General features: G+C 41.8%; 1 protein-coding gene across 1 annotated transcript in view; it reads right to left on the reverse strand.

The window, feature by feature from the left end:
* Positions 1-16,811, reverse strand: part of LOC126284543 (scavenger receptor class B member 1-like) — a 212,660-nt gene that overhangs the window by 23,070 nt on the left and 172,779 nt on the right. The window contains exon 6 of the mRNA XM_049983545.1: positions 15,624-15,851. Coding sequence (XP_049839502.1) covers positions 15,624-15,851 — 228 coding nt within the window. The remainder of the gene's footprint in view (positions 1-15,623; positions 15,852-16,811) is intronic.

A 16,811-nucleotide genomic window follows, 5' to 3' on the forward strand; every position in this document is an offset into this window, starting at 1 on the left:
GCAAAGCTTAGCCGGCGAGATGCAAAAATTACATATATCGCAGGCTAGGCTTGAAGATAATGTCCAGACTTTAACCAACAGCTTGGATAATGTGGGGATAGATGCACGGAAAAGTACTGATACATATTTGGAAGTGCAAGCTCAAAAAGTCGACAAAGAATTCAATGAATGGCTAGAAGTAAAGGATCGCGAGGCATCTGCAAAGATTGAAAGAGACGTAAAAACAGCTGTAGAACAAGCGACTGCGGCCGCGAGTGTAAATATTGACGCTAGCGCTGCCGCACTACATGCCGAATTAACACCGATCAAATCCCGTGTGACAGCGGAGTTGCCAAATTGGCAACAGGAGGTCGCTCGGAGACTGTCTGTGTTGGAAAGCAGTGTAAACAGTGGCGGACAGATAATGAATCCGACTCAGCGTACTGACAACTATAATAACGCAGACGGTATGCAGGGTGCGAGTGCCAACCGCAGCCTAATGTGAATTACGGGCACGAACAACATGCGATACCGTGCAGCGCACATCACGAAGTAATGAATGTCACAGAATGTAGCAATCAGATGTGCAAAAAAGAGGACAATGTAATAAAACACAGGACATTCCAACCCTTCAATGGCGAAAGTCGAAATGTCCATCCTGTGGTATTTATTAAGAGCTTCAGGAATGTGTTTCTCAGGACATGGACGGAAAGACAAACAATACAGTTCGTGGTCTGTGGGCCACCGACGTGTCCGAAAAATGTCTAACGGTATAACAGTTTGAAGGGGCATTCTTGCAAAAATTCTGGTCCGATAGCATCCAAGAAAGACTACGCAAGGAGTTGTACAGTCCAGAAATGTACAATCCTAAGATGGGAACGTTACGCAAATATTTCGAAAAGTATATAAACAAAACAAGGTACTGGGACGAGCCAATGTCCGATCGTGACATAATCAGATTAATAAAAATGAAGTTGCCCAGTGAAATTAAAAGATATTTCATCAATGTGCCGGAATACGATATAGAACAATTCATAGAAATAGTGGATTCTGTTGACTTATTGATCGAAGACATGAAAACCGAAAACAAGTGGAACCATGCAGGCTGCAATCAACAAAAAGCCGATTACAAAAGAATGGTGCAAATGGCTCTGAGCACTATGGGACTCAACTGCTGTGGTCATCAGTCCCCTAGAACTTAGAACTACTTAAACCTAACTAACCTAAGGACACCACACACATCCATGCCCGAGGCAGGATTCGAACCTGCGATCGTAGCAGTCCCACGGTTCCGGACTGCGCGCCTAGAACCGCGAGACCACCGCGGCCGGCCAGCCGATTACAATAGCAGCCACAGTAACGGTAGTAACTTAGTACCAAATGGTAACGGGAATAGACAAGCGCACCGGTAACAGAATCGAGGCACAAACAATGGCAATGGTTATAACGGCAACGGTTGTAATCGTCAAAATTGAAAGAGACATCATGATGGACGCATGACTAATGGATATAATGGTAACGGCAATCCGCAATGGCGGAACAACCGAAACCAGTGGCGTGGTTGTAATGAACCGACACCACAGTGGCAACAAAACACAGCGCCACAATGGAACGCCAACCCAGGTCCGTCACAGAACATGTCAGGAAGTTACAACCGACCACCGCAAAACCAGAGCCATACACAGTATCAAAATACACCATCGGGGAGGCAGGGCGGCCAACTCAACAGTGGCAAGAACAACAACCAGAACCACAATGTGAGGTTAGTGGTAGTGACAGACAACTGTCAACCCACTAATGCTCATCTGTTAAACTAGAGACAACCACAATACGCTCTCTGTTGTTGGCTGCAGGATGGTATAGTGACAGCCATAAACTTTGTATGCTGACATACAATGAGGGAATAAAAATAGAAAAGGAGCTTGTAGACATACCGCAGAAATGTACCCGAACCGACAAAAGTGTTGTGCAGGCCATATTGCAAGCAGATATGTACGGAGCACCAATACAGATAATAGGCGGTATCGGTGCGTCAACCAGTGTCGTGAGTGCAAATTTTTACAAGTACTTGAGTCAACATAATAGAATACCAGTATTTCCAGTGAAGAATCGAAATGTAACAGGTGCAATAGGTGCACAATCTCATAAAGCACCAGGTGAAAGTTGAATTTACGGTAGGAAGTGAAGCAATGAAAAGCTCGTTCCTAGTAGTTAAGGGATTAGGTGTTGCTTGCATCCTGGGGATGGAATTTTTACGCCAGAGAGAAGCAAAAATCGATCTTTTGTGCGGGGAAGTAAGCCTTATGAATGAGGGTATACGTGTAATTTTGCCATTGTTGAGGTCACGGGAAGCGCACGGTAAATATTGCCGGAACTTTCAGTTTAGATTCGAAGGAATACAGGTAATGAATTTATATTCTGACTTAAGTACAAGACAAGCATATTATAAAGAATTTATTACTGAAGACAAAGAGGAAAAAAGGAAACTGATAGCCATGAAAGTCAGGGAATCAGAACATTTGACTGAAGGACAACAAAACGAATTGACTCAACTACTTACAGATTATGAGAATGTGTTTTCGGAAAAACCCGGTGTTATCGAGGGCTACACCTATAACATCGGAGTGGTACCTCACGATACTTTCTGTCACGCAAACTACACCATCCCGTGGTCAAAGAAGGAGGCAGTTACGAAGGAAATAAGAAAAATGCTCGATTGGGGGATAATTGAACCATCTCTATCCCCATACAGCAGTCCGTTCGTGGCCGTAGCGAAAGCGGGCGGCAGTATACGTCTCGTGCTTGATGCGGCCAGAAAACCTGGATGAACAGATACAGAAGTTTTATGGAGTTAAATATCTGACCTCTATCGATATGCGTTCGTCGTATTGGCAAATCCCACTAACCGAATCATCAAGAGAGTACACTGCATTTGTGTTTGCCGGCAGAAGTTACCAATTTAAAGTTTTACCATTTCGATTAAATGTTAGTGCAGGTGTCTTCATTGCAGTGCTCGATACAGTATTAGGACCAGATTTGTTGGACCGAGTATCGTTGTATGTCGATGACTTACTAATAGCTACTCCCGATTGGGAAAGCCACATGGACACACTGAGATGCGTACTAAAAAGATTTTCTGAGGTAGGCGTAACAGCAAACCTCGCAAAATCCAAATTTGGCAGGGAGAGAATAAAATTTCTTGGTCATGTAATATCACCTACAGGTATTGTGTCCGATCCGAAGAAAATGGCAGCAATTGAGAACTTCCCTCCTCCTAGAACCAAGAAACAGTTAAAGGCATTTCTGGGTCTAGTGTCGTTTTTCAGACGATTCATACCTGACCAGCTTTTAAATGATAATACCCTGTTAAACTTGTTGAGAAAGAATACACCCTGGATATGGAATGAACTGTGCCAGCAGTCGTTTGAGCAAATACGACAAGCCCTTCTAAATGCTAATCTATTGTCACATCCTGACATGTCAAAGGAATTTTGCCTTGCTACAGACGCTTCCACTGTCGGACTGGGCGCTTGTTTATTCCAAATCGATGAGGAAGGTGGAAACAAGAACGTAAGAATAATCGGTTTCGCAAGCCGAGTGTTGTCGGGTTGTGAACGATCATATACAGAACTCGAAACAACAGCAGTAGTATGGGCCATGAAGAAGTTCAGATATTATGTGTACGGAAAAAATGTAAAAATTCTCTGTGATCATCAGGCCTTAAGTTTTTTGCTGACATGCAAGTTAATGCACGACAGGTTGACTAGGTGGGTGCTTGCTCTGCAGGAATATCAATTTCAAATAATGTATATAAAAGGTTGTGACAACGTAGTACCTGACGCTTTGTCACGGTTGCCTCAAGGTCTGCCTGAGTTAACAACAATACTAGAACAGGCAACAGAGTACAAAATTTTAGTTATGAAAGACCCTACTTGTCGAAAAAAGTTCCTGCAGGCGTGCAAGCAACGACCTAGTTTACAGGAAGAAGATCCCGCCTTGGGAAAAGTCAAACAAGAACTCCTGTCTTCGGGTGGAAATCAGATAGGTACCATTATGCTGTCAAAATGGGGTATTATATTACCGGAACGATGTTAACAAGGACTTGTGGTGTATCTGTGTACCGGAAGTATGTATCAGCGATTTAATCTGGCACGTGCACCTTTCGTGGGGGCACGTGGGCATTGAAAAATGTAGAGCACTTCTCGCAAGACAATTTCATTTTAAGAATATGAAAAGAATAATTCAGAATGTTATACGGACATGTGTAGTTTGTTAAAGGACGAAACCTACAAATCTGCCCACTGTAAGTGAATTGCACCCTGTTGTTCCTAACAAACCATTACGACAGGTTTCTGTTGACATTCTAGGGCCAACACCCACAGGCAGAGGTGGTGTGAAATATATATTTGCTGTATATGATGCCTTTTCCAAATTTCTAAAATTGTATCCTGTAAAAGCTTCAACGGCCACACCCCTCATTCAGAAATTATGAACAGATTATTTTGTTAATGTTGGCAAACCACAGATCATATTATCCGATAATGCCACCTATTTTACTGGTCTCAAATGGAAAACGTTTCTACAAGAGCAAGGTATTAAACATATTTTTGTAGCTCGATTTCACCCGGAGAGCAGTCTTGTAGAGCGTACCTTTAAAGAGCTGAACAGGTTCATGAGAACTTACATTCCGAATCGCCACACCAAGTGGGCAGAATACGTTTCGACTTTTGAGCAACTCCACAATAGATTGCCACATTCAGCCTCTGGTTATACTCCACTAGAAGTCATGTTTGGAAAGAATGAAACCGACAGCTGGCTGTCACCATTACCAACTGTACCACGACAAGTTGTACCTCACGAACAAATTATAGCTGAGACTTTACTTAACTTAACGAGATGCGCGGGGCGCCGAAAGGAGAAGCATGTCAAGAAAATGAAGAAGGTAACAGTGTATCAACCAGGTGACTTGGTGCTAATAAGGACTCATCCCAAGTCGTCTCTGATAGCGAAAAAGAATAAGAAATGGCAACCGGTGTATGCCGGGTCCTACAAAATCATAGACATACCACATGGATGTAGCTATTTGTTGGGTGACGTAGAATCGGAAGACATTAAAGGACTCTATCCATACAAAGACTTAAAGAAGTTCGCTCAGTAGAGCAACGTTTACATATGTGTGTAGTAGGTTAAGTTTAGAGTGTATGTTTTTCTGTGTGTAAATGTTCAGATTGTAGTGTAACATCTAAAGACAATGAGACACACAAGATTAGTGCGATTCAATTTTGCAAATGTTAAGGAATAACAGTATTTTTAAGCAATTGCATTTTGAAGGATTAAATGAACGTAGGTTTAAGAATAATTTACAAATTTCATTTTTAAAAATGCTTTAAAAATATTTGTTAAAAAAAGTTCAACAGCATGTAATGATGAAGAAATTTTTCATTAGTGTGTCATGAATGTTTTTGAACTGTAGCAGTAACGAAACTTATGAAATTCAATATTATAGTGTATATGTTGTTCCATGTATTTATGTCTATACCGATCTTGAAATATGCTCAATCATAATTTACTAAACAACATGAGTGCAGGGTGTACATCACCCAAGGTACCTCATGTGTTGTGGACAAGGTACAAAGCAAATCATTAAACGCGACTACCGCTAAGCACTGTTAAAATATATTACCATCTGCTAAGGCAGAGATTTGCACGAATTTATCGTGTAAACGAAAGTCACAAATCTAACACTAATCTAGGAACTTGCACGCTAGGCCTATATTATAAGATGTGTACAATAATGCAAGAGGCAAGGTTTTGTAAAGTCAAGCTTGGCTCTGGAGGGCAAGTACGCAATGAGTGGGCAGACATGACATGGGGACTTACATCAGATGAGACGGAAATACAATTGTATAGTTAAAAAAAAAAAAAAAAAAAAAAAAAATCTGAAGGCAATTACGACTCTAAGTGGAAAATGAAAAGAGATAGTTAGTGCGAGAGACTGGTAAAATCCAGCACGAGCCAAAATCCAGTTCTTACTGAATGAAATACATTAGTGTTTGTGAATTAGTCGAAACAGTGGCGCAGTGGGCCAGGATGAAGCTGGCTAAGGTAATGAGGAAAGAGGTTTTAGGTAGGGTGGCAGGTGATTTACGTGAATGGAAGTGCTCCATCGCAGCGAGGCCTTGGACGTGCAGAATATTTGTGTATAAGGAAGTGGCATCAATGGTTACAAGGATGGTTTCTGGGGGTAACAGATTGGGTAAGGATTCCAGGCGTCTTTGATGAAGGCAGAAGGTAGGGGTGCAGGGTGTCGGTGGGGTCAGGAGGTTGATGGAGTCAGGTGAAAGGTTTTGTAGGGGGCCTAAGGTTCTGAGTATTCCATGAAGCTCTGCCTGGACATCAGGAATGGGATTACCTTGTCAAACTTTGTATGTAGTGTTGTCTGAAAGCTGATGCAGTCCCTCAGCCACATACTCCCGATGATCAAGTACCACGGTTGTGGAACCCTTGTCCGCCGGAAGAATGACGATGGATCGGTCAGCCTTCAGATCACGGATAGCCTGGGCTTCAGCAGTGGTGATGTTGGGAGTAGGATTAAGGTTTTTTAAAGAAGGATTGAGAGGCAAGGCTAGAAGTCAGAAATTCCTGGAAGGTTTGGAGAGGGTGATTTTGAGGAAGAGTTGGTGGGTCTCGCTGTGACGGAGGACGGAACTGTTCCAGGCAGGGTTCAATTTGGATAGTGTCTTGGGGAGTTGGATCATTAGGAGTAGGATTAGGATCATTTTTCTTCATGGCTAAGTGATGTTCCAGCAGAGAGTACGAGTGTAGGACAGTAAATCTTTGACAAGGGCTGTTTGGTTGAATCTGTGAGTGGGGCTGAAGGTGAGGCCTTTGGATAGGACAGAGCTTTCGGATTGGGAGAGAGGTTTGGAGGAAAGGTTAACTACTGAATTGGGGTGTTGTGGTTCCGGATTGTGCTGACTAGAATTTTGATGTGTTGGGGGGAGTGGAGCTGGAAGTGGGAGATTGTGTAGATGGGAGAGACTGGGTCTGTGTGTGATGAGAGGAGTCTGAGGTTTGCTGGAAAGGTTGTGAAGGGTGAGTGAGTTGCATCTCTGGAGGTGGGAAACCAGGAGATTGGATAGTTTTTGAGGTGGAGGGTGGCATGCTGTTCTAATTTGCAGTTGGCCTGAAGGAGGATGCTCTGAACAGCCGGTGATGATGAGGGAGAGGAAAGATTGAGGACTTTTATTAAGGATAGGAGTTGATGGGTGTGTTCATTGGCTGAATTGATGTGTATGTGAAGGATTAAGTGGGTGAGTGCAATGGATTGTTCAGTTTGGAACTGGTATAGGGACTGATGGAAAGAAGGGTTACAGCCAGAGATGGGAACTTTAAGCTTGAGGCCTTTGGGGGTAATGCCAAATGTCAAACAAGCCTGGGAAAATAAAATATGGGAACATAATCTGGCTAGGGCGAAGGCATGTTTGTGGAGGGAATGTAAATAAAACTTAATGGGGTTGTTGTTGGGATGTTGTGAAGGTGACATGATATTAGAAGGTGGAAAGTGTGACATGAGGCTGAAATGAAAATAAAAATATATGGGGAGAGATAAAGGTGAACTAGAAAGCAACTGTAGATCTGGTGTGAAAAAAGACGAAAAAATATTGGTAAAAGCTGAGCTATGTTGATCCTGTGGTGAACTTGGGTTGGTAAATAACGATGTGCACAAAGGTTAGGTAGTTGTGTTGCCGGCAATACACGTTAAAGGGCGGAGAAATTCGTGAAAATTACGAAAAAACTGCGTGCAAATGTATTAAAAGGAGTGGTTTTGTGGTGGCAGATTATGAAAATGAGGCTAACAATTGTCTGATGAGGAAATAATGACGTTAAAACCTGTGGGAAGCGGCTAAAAAAGATCAGTGATGTGGGAAAAACGGAAAACGAAATAAAGCAAAAGTTATTAGAACTAGCCGAAATGGTTGTTTAATAGGTGAAAGGAACTCTTTGTGAACTGGAAACGGTGGATTTTATAGCAGCGGTAGTGTTGAAATCGTATTTTTTTTTATTATGGGTTGGACATGGGTTATGTATTATTGAGTCTATACAGGCGGGATAAAATTGTATGGTAGTTACGGTGAAAAGGAGACGGTGAATATAAAGTGAAACTACTTGCAAAAACAGAAAGAGAAAATAAGATGACAGAAAAGATTTCGAAATGCAACAGTGACAATAACAAACATAATTGTTAGGTTCAAATTAATGATATGAATATGATAGAGGGAAACATTCCACGTGGGAAAAATATATCTAAAAACAAAGAAGATGTGACTTACCAAACGAAAGCGCTGGCAGGTTGATAGACACACAAACATACACACAAAATTCAAGCTTTCGCAACCAACGGTTATTCATCAGGAAAGAGGGAAGGAGAGGGAAAGACGAAAGGATGTGGGTTTGAAGGGAGAGGGTAAGGAGTAGTTCCAATCCCAGGAGCGGAAAGACTTACCTTAGGAGGAAAAAAGGACAGGTATACACTCGCATACACACACATATCGATCTGCACATACACAGACACAGACAGACATTTCTAAAGGCAAAGAGCTTGGGCAGAGATGTCAGTCTCCATACCTTCCAGGAATTTCTGATTTCCAGCCTTGCCTCTCAATCCTTCTTAAAGAACCTTAATCCTACTCCCAGCATCACCACTGCTGAAGCCCAGGCTATCTGTGATCTTAAGACTGACCAATCCATCATCATTCTTCCGGCGGACAAGGGTTCCACGACCGTGGTACTTGATTGTTGGGAGTATGTGGCTGAGGGACTGCATCAGCTTTCAGACAACTCTACATACAAAGTTTGCCAAGGTAATCCCATTCCTGATGTCCAGGCGGAGGTTCAAGGAATCCTCAGAACCTTAGGCCCCCTACAAAACCTTTCACCTGACTCCATCAACCTCCTGACCCCACCGACACCCCGCATCCCTACCTTCTACCTTCCTAAAATTCACAAACCCAATCATCCTGGCCGCCCCACTGTAGCTGGTTACCATGACCCCACGGAATGTATCTCTGCCTACGTAGATCAACACCTTCAACCCATTACATGCAGTCTCCCATCCTTCATCAAAGACACCAACCACTTCCTCGAACGCCTGGAATCCTTACCCATTCTGTTACCCCCGGAAACCATCCTTGTAACTATTGATGCCACTTCCTTATACACAAATATTCCGCACGTTCAAGACCTCGCTGCGATGGAGCACTTCCTTTCACGTCAGTCACATGCCACCCTACCTAAAACCTCTTCATCCTGACCCCCCACTTCTACACTTTCGAAGGCCAGACATACCAAGAATTAAAGGGAACAGCCATGGCCCCCTCGTATGCCAAACTATTTATGGGTCACTTAGAGGAAGCCTTCTTGGTTACCCAGGCCTGCCAACCCAAAGTTTGGTACAGATTTATTGATGACATCTTCATGATCTGGACTCACAGTGAAGAAGAACTCCAGAATTTCCTATCCCACCACAACTCCTTTGGTTCCATCAGTTTTACCTGATCCTACTCCAAATCCCATGCCGCTTTCCTTGACATCTGTCCAATGCCCAGCTTCGCACGTCCATCCACATCAAACCCACCAACAAACAACAGTACCTCCATTATGACAGCTGCCACCCATTCCACATCAAACGGTCCCTTCCCTACAGCCTAGGTCTTCGTGGCAAACGAATCTGCTCTAGTCTGGAATCCCTGAACCATTACACCAACAACCTGAAAACAGCTTTCGCATCCCGCAACTACCCTCCCGATCTGGTTGTTGTCGTTGTAGTTGTTGTCTTCAGTCCTGAGACTGGTTTGATGCAGCTCTCCATGCTACTCTGTCCTGTGCTAGCTTCTTCATCTCCCAGTACCTACTGCAACCTACATCCTTCTGAATCTGCTTAGTGTATTCAGCTCTTGGTCTCCCTCCACGATTTTTACCCTCCACGCTGCCATCCAATGCTAAATTTGTGATCCCTTGATGCCTGAGGACATGTCCTACCAACCGATCCCTTCTTCTAGTCAAGTTGTGCCACAAACTTCTCTCCTCTCCAGTCCTATTCAATACCTCCTCATTAGTTACGTGATCTATCCACCTTATCTTCAGCATTCTTCTGTAGTACCACATTTCGAAAGCTTCTAATCTCTTCTTGTCCAAACTTGTTATAGTCCATGTTTCACTTCCATACATGGCTACACTCCATACAAATACTTTCAGAAACGTCTTCCTGATACATAAATCTATATTTGATGCAAACAAATTTCTCTTCTTCAGAAACGCTTTCCTTGCCATTGCCAGTCTACATTTTATATCCTCTCTACTTCGACCATCATCAGTTATTTTACTTTCTAAATAGCAAAACTCCTTTACTACTTTAAGTGTCTCATTTCCTAATTTAATTCCCTCAGCATCACCCAATTTAATTTGACTACATTCCATTATCCTCGTTTTGCTTTTGTTGATGTTCATCTTATATCCTTGTTTCAAGACACTGTCCATTCCGTTCAACTGCTCTTCGAGGTCCTTTCCTGTCTCTGACAGAATTACAATGTCATCGCGAACCTCAAATTTTTTACTTCTTCTCCATGAATTTTAATACCTACTCTGAATTTTTCTTTGTTTCCTTTACTGCTTGCTCAATATACAGATTGAATAACATCGGGGAGAGGCTACGACCCTGTCTCACTCCATTCCCAACCACTGCTTCCCTTTCATGCCCCTCGACTCTTATGACTGCCATCTGGTTGATGTACAAATTGTAAATAGCCTTTCGTCCCTGTATTTTACCCCTGCCACCTTCAGAATTTGAAAGAGAGTACGCCAGTCAACATTGTCAAAAGCTTTTTCCAAGTCTACAAATGCTAGAAACATAGGTTTGCCTTTCCTTAATCTTTCTTCTAAGGTAAGTCGTAAGGTCAGTATTGCCTCACGGGTTCCAACATTTCTACGGAATCCAAACTGATCCTCCAAGAGGTCCGCATCTACCAGTTTTTCCAAACGTCTGTAAAGAATTCGCGTTAGTATTTTGCAGCTGTGACTTATTAAAGTGATAGGTCGGTAATTTTCACATCTGTCAACACCTGTTTTCTTTGGGATTGGAATTATTATATTCTTTTTGAAATCCGAGGGTATTTCGCCTGTCTCATGCATCTTGCTCACCAGCTGGTAGAGTTTTGTCATGACTGGCTCTCCCAAGGCTGTCAGTAGTTCTAATGGAGTGTTGTCTACGTCAAACTCTTCACGCAGTATCTTAACTCCCATTTCGTCTTCATCTACATCCTCTTCCATTTCCATAATATTGTCCTCAAGTACATCGCCCTTGTATAAACCCCCTATATACTCCTTCCACCTTACTGCCTCCCCTTCTTTGCTTAGAACTGGGTTGCCATCTGAGTTCTTGATATTCATACAAGTGATTTTCTTCTCTCCAAAGGTCTCTTTAATTTTCCTATAGGCATTATCTACTTTACCCCTAGTGAGATAAGCTTCTACATCCTTACATTTGTCCTCTAGCCATCCCTGCTTAGCCATTTTGCACTTCCTGTCGGTCTCATTTTTGAGACGGTTGTATTCCTTTCTGCCTGATTCATTAACTGCATTTTTTTATTTTCTCTTTTCATCAATTAAATTCAATAACTCTTCTGTTACCCAAGGATTTCTACTAGCCCTCGTCTTTTTACCTACTTGATTATCTGCTGCCTTCACTACTTCATCCCTCAAAGCTATCCATTCTTCTTCTACTGTATTTGTTTGCCCCATTCCTGTCAATTGTTCCCTTATGCTCTCCGTGAAACTCTGTACAACCTCTGGTTCCTTCAGTTTATCCAGGTCATATCTCCTTAAGTTCCCTCCTTTTTGCAGTTTCTTCAGTTTTAATCTACAGTTCATAACCAATAGATTGTGGTCAGAGTCCACATCTGCCCCTGGAAATGTCCTACAATTTAAAACCTGATTCCTGAATCTCTGTCTTACCATTATATAATCTATCTGATACCTTTTAGTATCTCCAGGATACTTCCATGTATACAACCTTCTTTCGTGATTCTTGAACCAAGTGTTAGCTATGATTAAGTTATGCTCTGTGCAAAATTCTACCAGACGGCTTCCCCTTCATTTCTTAGCCCCAAACCATATTCACCCACTATGTTTCCTTCTCTCCCTTTTCCTACTGACGAATTCTAGTCACCCATGACTATTAAATTTTCATAACCCTTCACTACCTGAATAATTTCTTTTATCTCGTCATACATTTCATCAATTTCTTCATCATCTGCAGAGCTAGTTGGCATATAAATTTGTACTACTGTAGTAGGCATGGGCTTTGTGTCTATCTTGGTCACAATAATGTGTACACCATGCTGTTTTAGTAGCTCACCCGCACTCCTATTTTTTTATTCATTATTAAACCTACTCCTGCATTACTCCTATTTGATTTTGTGTTTATAACCCTCTATTCACCTGACCAGAAGTCTTGTTCCTCCTGCCACCAAACTTCACTAATTCCCAATATATCTAACTTTAACCTATCCATTTCCCTTTTTAAATTTTCTAACCTACCTGCCCGGTTAAGGGATCTGACATTCCATGCTCCGATCCGTAGAACGCCACTTTTCTTTCTCCTGATAATGACGTCCTACTGAATAGTCCCCGCCCGGAGATTCGAATGGGGGACTATTTTACCTCCGGAATATTTTACCCAAGAGGATGCCATCATCATTTAATCATACAGTAAAGTTGCATGTCCTCGGGAAAAATTACGGCTATAGTTTCTCCTCTCTTTCAGCCGTTCGCAGTACCAGCACAGCAAGGCCGTTTTGGTTAATGTTACAAGGCCAGATCAGTCAATCATCCAGACTGTTTCCCCTGCAACTACTGAAAAGGCTGCTGCCCCTCTTCAGGAACCACATGTTTGTCTGGCCTCTCAACAGATACCTCTCCGTTGTGGCTGCACCTACGGTACGGCCATCTGTATCGCTCCCCTCCCCACCAACGGCAAGGTCCATGGTTCTGGTACAGAGGCAAATAACCAGAGCCACTTCCTCATCCCCTCAAATCCAGAACCTCCCACAGAAGAACCCCAAAAGTGCCCCACTTGTGACAGGATACTTTCCAGGACTGGATCAGACTCTGAATGTGGCTCTCCTGCAGGGATACGACTTCCTCAAATCCTGCCGTGAAATGAGATCCATCCTTCATGAAATCCTCCCCACTCCACTAAGAGTGTCTTTCCGCCGTCCACCTAACCTTCGTAACCTCTTGGTTCATCCCTATGAAATCCCCAAACCACCTTGCCTACCCTCTGGCTCCTACCCTTGTAACCGCCCCCGGTTAAAACCTGTCCCATGCACCCTCCCACCACCACCTACTCCAGTCCTGTAACCTGGAAAGTGTACATGATCAAAGACAGAGCCACCTGTGAAAGCACCCATGTGATTTACCAACTGACCTGCCTACACTGTGAAGCTTTCTATGTGGGAATGAGCAGCAACAAATTGTCCATTCACAAGAATGGACACAGGCGGACAGTGTTTGTTGGTAATGAGGATCACCCTGTGGCTAAACATGCCTTGGTGCACAGCCAGCACATCTTGGCACAGTGTTACACCGTCCGGGTTATCTGGATAGTTCCCACTAACACCAACCTGTCAGAACTCCAGAGATAGGAACTTGCCCTTCAGTATAACCTCTCTTCTCGTTACCCGCCAGGCCTCAACCTCCGCTAATTTCAAGTTGCCGCCACTCATACCTCACCTGTCATTCAACAACATCTTTGCTTTTGTACTTCCACCTCGACTGACATCTCTGCCCAAACTCTTTGCCTTTACAAATGTCTGCTTGTGTCTGTGTATGTGCGGATGGATATGTGTGTGTATGCGAGTGTATACCTGTCCTTTTTTCCCCCTAAGGTAAGTCTTTCTGCTCCCGGGATTGGAATGACTCCTTACCCTCTCCCTTAAAATCCACATCCTTTCGCCTTTCCCTCTCCTTCTCTCTTTCCTGATGAAGCAAGCATTGGTTGGGAAAGCTTGAATTTTGTGTGTATTTTTGTGTTTGTTTGTATGTCTATCAACCTGCCAGCGCTTTTGTTTGGTAAGTCACATCTTCTTTGTTTTTAGATATATGTTTTTACAGGAGGACCGACAGACAGACAACAGACAACAAAGTAATTCTATAATGGGTTTTGTTTTTACTAATTCTGTAGGGAACCTTAAAAAAGCACTATCATAAGCCTTAAAAGCAGTTAACCAATACACAAGAAGCCAGACCTAAAAATCAATAAACTTGAGCAAGTATCTTTATAACATTTTTGGGTCACCACCTTTATGATAAATTAACATAGACAGAGCAAATCAAGAGTGCAAGTAGTAAATTAAATTCAGTCTTCTATGCATTATGGAAGTCAGCTGACATAGTTGGTATTGAACTCCTTAAAACATTTTACTGCATACACTTTGAATCTATTTCATTATAAGGAACAGAACTGTGGAGGAGCTCAGTAAATATAAAGAATATTCACGACTTCATTTAATGATACAACATGTATTAATTGTAATAGATCAAATGGCTGAATAAATAAATAAAAATAAATAACATATTCTTCATCTCTCTCCATTGCATCATAGACTTGAGCCTCAATTCCTCTGCATGCTCCTATCCAGAGCTGAATGCTTAAATCTCTTTACTGAGATAGAATACTACTTCAGTTTATCTAGTTAACTGAAATCTTTCTACATGCTTTCACTGCCCTTTGCGATTTGGTTATCATTTTTGCTGCAAATACCTCATGGGCAAAGATACCAGTTCCCATGTGAACATGCTCAAAGAGGTCAAGTCTGTTCATTGCCATTAACTCCAACATATTTCCATGATGAGTAGGCTTCTGTACTATCTGTTCTAGTCAGTTTTCAGAGAAGGCATGTAATGTTATTTTGCAGGGTGTCTTGTCTTACCTACCACTTACAAAATGAATTTATAGGAGGAAAAAATTATAATTCTGAAAAAGAAAAATTGGTCAAATGTTTTGTAAAATGTTTTATACAAAATATTTCACAATACCTTTGAATGAAATTTTTCAATTTTTTTATTTTCAAGTATTGTTAAGAAAGCCTGGTTTTATTGAAACCTCATTCAGGAATATGTGGGATATGATACATCACTGGACTAAAACAGAGGTGGTTACTAGGCAGATGAAGGTGTCAGAACTTTAAAGATTTTCTTATGATTGATGGGAATAAATTTTTCATATTACAACAATTTTTTCTCCTAATATTATAATGGAGGGAGCTATAGACTCATACTGAGAGAAAGATATTAGAAATAATAAGTAGATTATTGAAAGTTATTAGCAACAATCAGGGCTGAAGGACAGGGGTTGAGTAAAACACATGAAACTATTTTATTTTACAAAACACTGACACCTTGAAAAGAGTTAAACATAAAGAAGGGAGAATAATGTTACATTTTCAGCAAATCTCAAATGTCTGCTCCATCACTTAATAAGGTGTTCTTTTTTACTCTGATTCAGTGAAAAATACAATTTTTAGCTACGTATTTAGCAGTAACCAGAAAACAAATAAAATCATAAATACAGAGTTTTGACTCACCATGGGCATTGCACGACACACAGACTTGCGATACATGAGCAATGTGTCATTGGGATTGATGAGTGATGGAAATTTGGAAGCGTCACTGGCACCCACAACACTGCTGCAGTGATCTCCATGCCAATGTGGCAGGTGCTGCGAGCCACGGTACGTGTCAATTAAGCCTGCCTTCCCCAGATGTTTTGACCCTGTGAAGATTGTTGCTGTGTCACCTGAGAAGTCGTACATCTGTAAACAGAGTGGTATGTTACACCAGAACTCTCTTCTCAGGCTGCATTTTCACTCAGCATTCATTCACACATTCTGTTCTGCAATTGTCATAACATAGAGCCTTCAAGGATTTGAAAGTTTGTTTCTCTTAACTATACTAACTACACATTTTGGCTACAGCTAATCTACTCATGCTGATGATAGTGAGTCTTACTTCTAGACTACTCTGTGCATGATTATGTATGTTTATTTGGGCACAAAAAAGGTACTTCAAAAAAGGCCATATTACTCCTCTTAAAACACTACAGTGACACTTTATTTAATTTTTCAGGCAAAGCATTTATGTCACTTTCCACAGAACACTCTCAGCTGCCTACATATTGGCAAACTCAAGAATTCTTTAATACAAACAGTAGCATTATATATATAAAACAAGCCCAAATATTTTTATAAATGATTAATAGTGTTGGTGTGACTCAGACAGCCTCTGCTGTGTCAACTTCCTCTTCCTGTGGTGCAGCCTATTACCACAAATGAGGATCTGACAGCTGAGTACACAAAGGGAATTGTAGGAAATAACATTCCCTCCCCAAGTGTAACACCTGGATTGGGAGCAACTGCACAGGCTCAGAGGTGGCAGCCCACCATAGCAATCAGCTGTTGTAAGCTATTAACTTGTAAATGCTTGAAATCAGTATGTCTATATCTTGTGCCGTTGAAAATAGTATGTGGAAAGGACACTTGTCAGTAGACCTCCATATCAACTCTTAATTTCTGTATTTTGAGAGGAAATAGTATGTTGCCCATTTCTTCCCAGAATGTAATGTCTTGGAATTTCATAGTAAGCCTCTACCTGATGCACAATGCTTCTCTTGTAGCATCTGCCATTGGAGTTTGTTGCACATTTCTGTAACACTCTCACACTGAATACGTGATCTTGTGATGAAATGCATCACTCTTTGTTGGGTCTTCTCTAAC

The sequence above is a fragment of the Schistocerca gregaria genome, chromosome 8 (genome assembly GCF_023897955.1).
Source record: "Schistocerca gregaria isolate iqSchGreg1 chromosome 8, iqSchGreg1.2, whole genome shotgun sequence".
Taxonomy (NCBI): domain Eukaryota; kingdom Metazoa; phylum Arthropoda; class Insecta; order Orthoptera; family Acrididae; genus Schistocerca; species Schistocerca gregaria.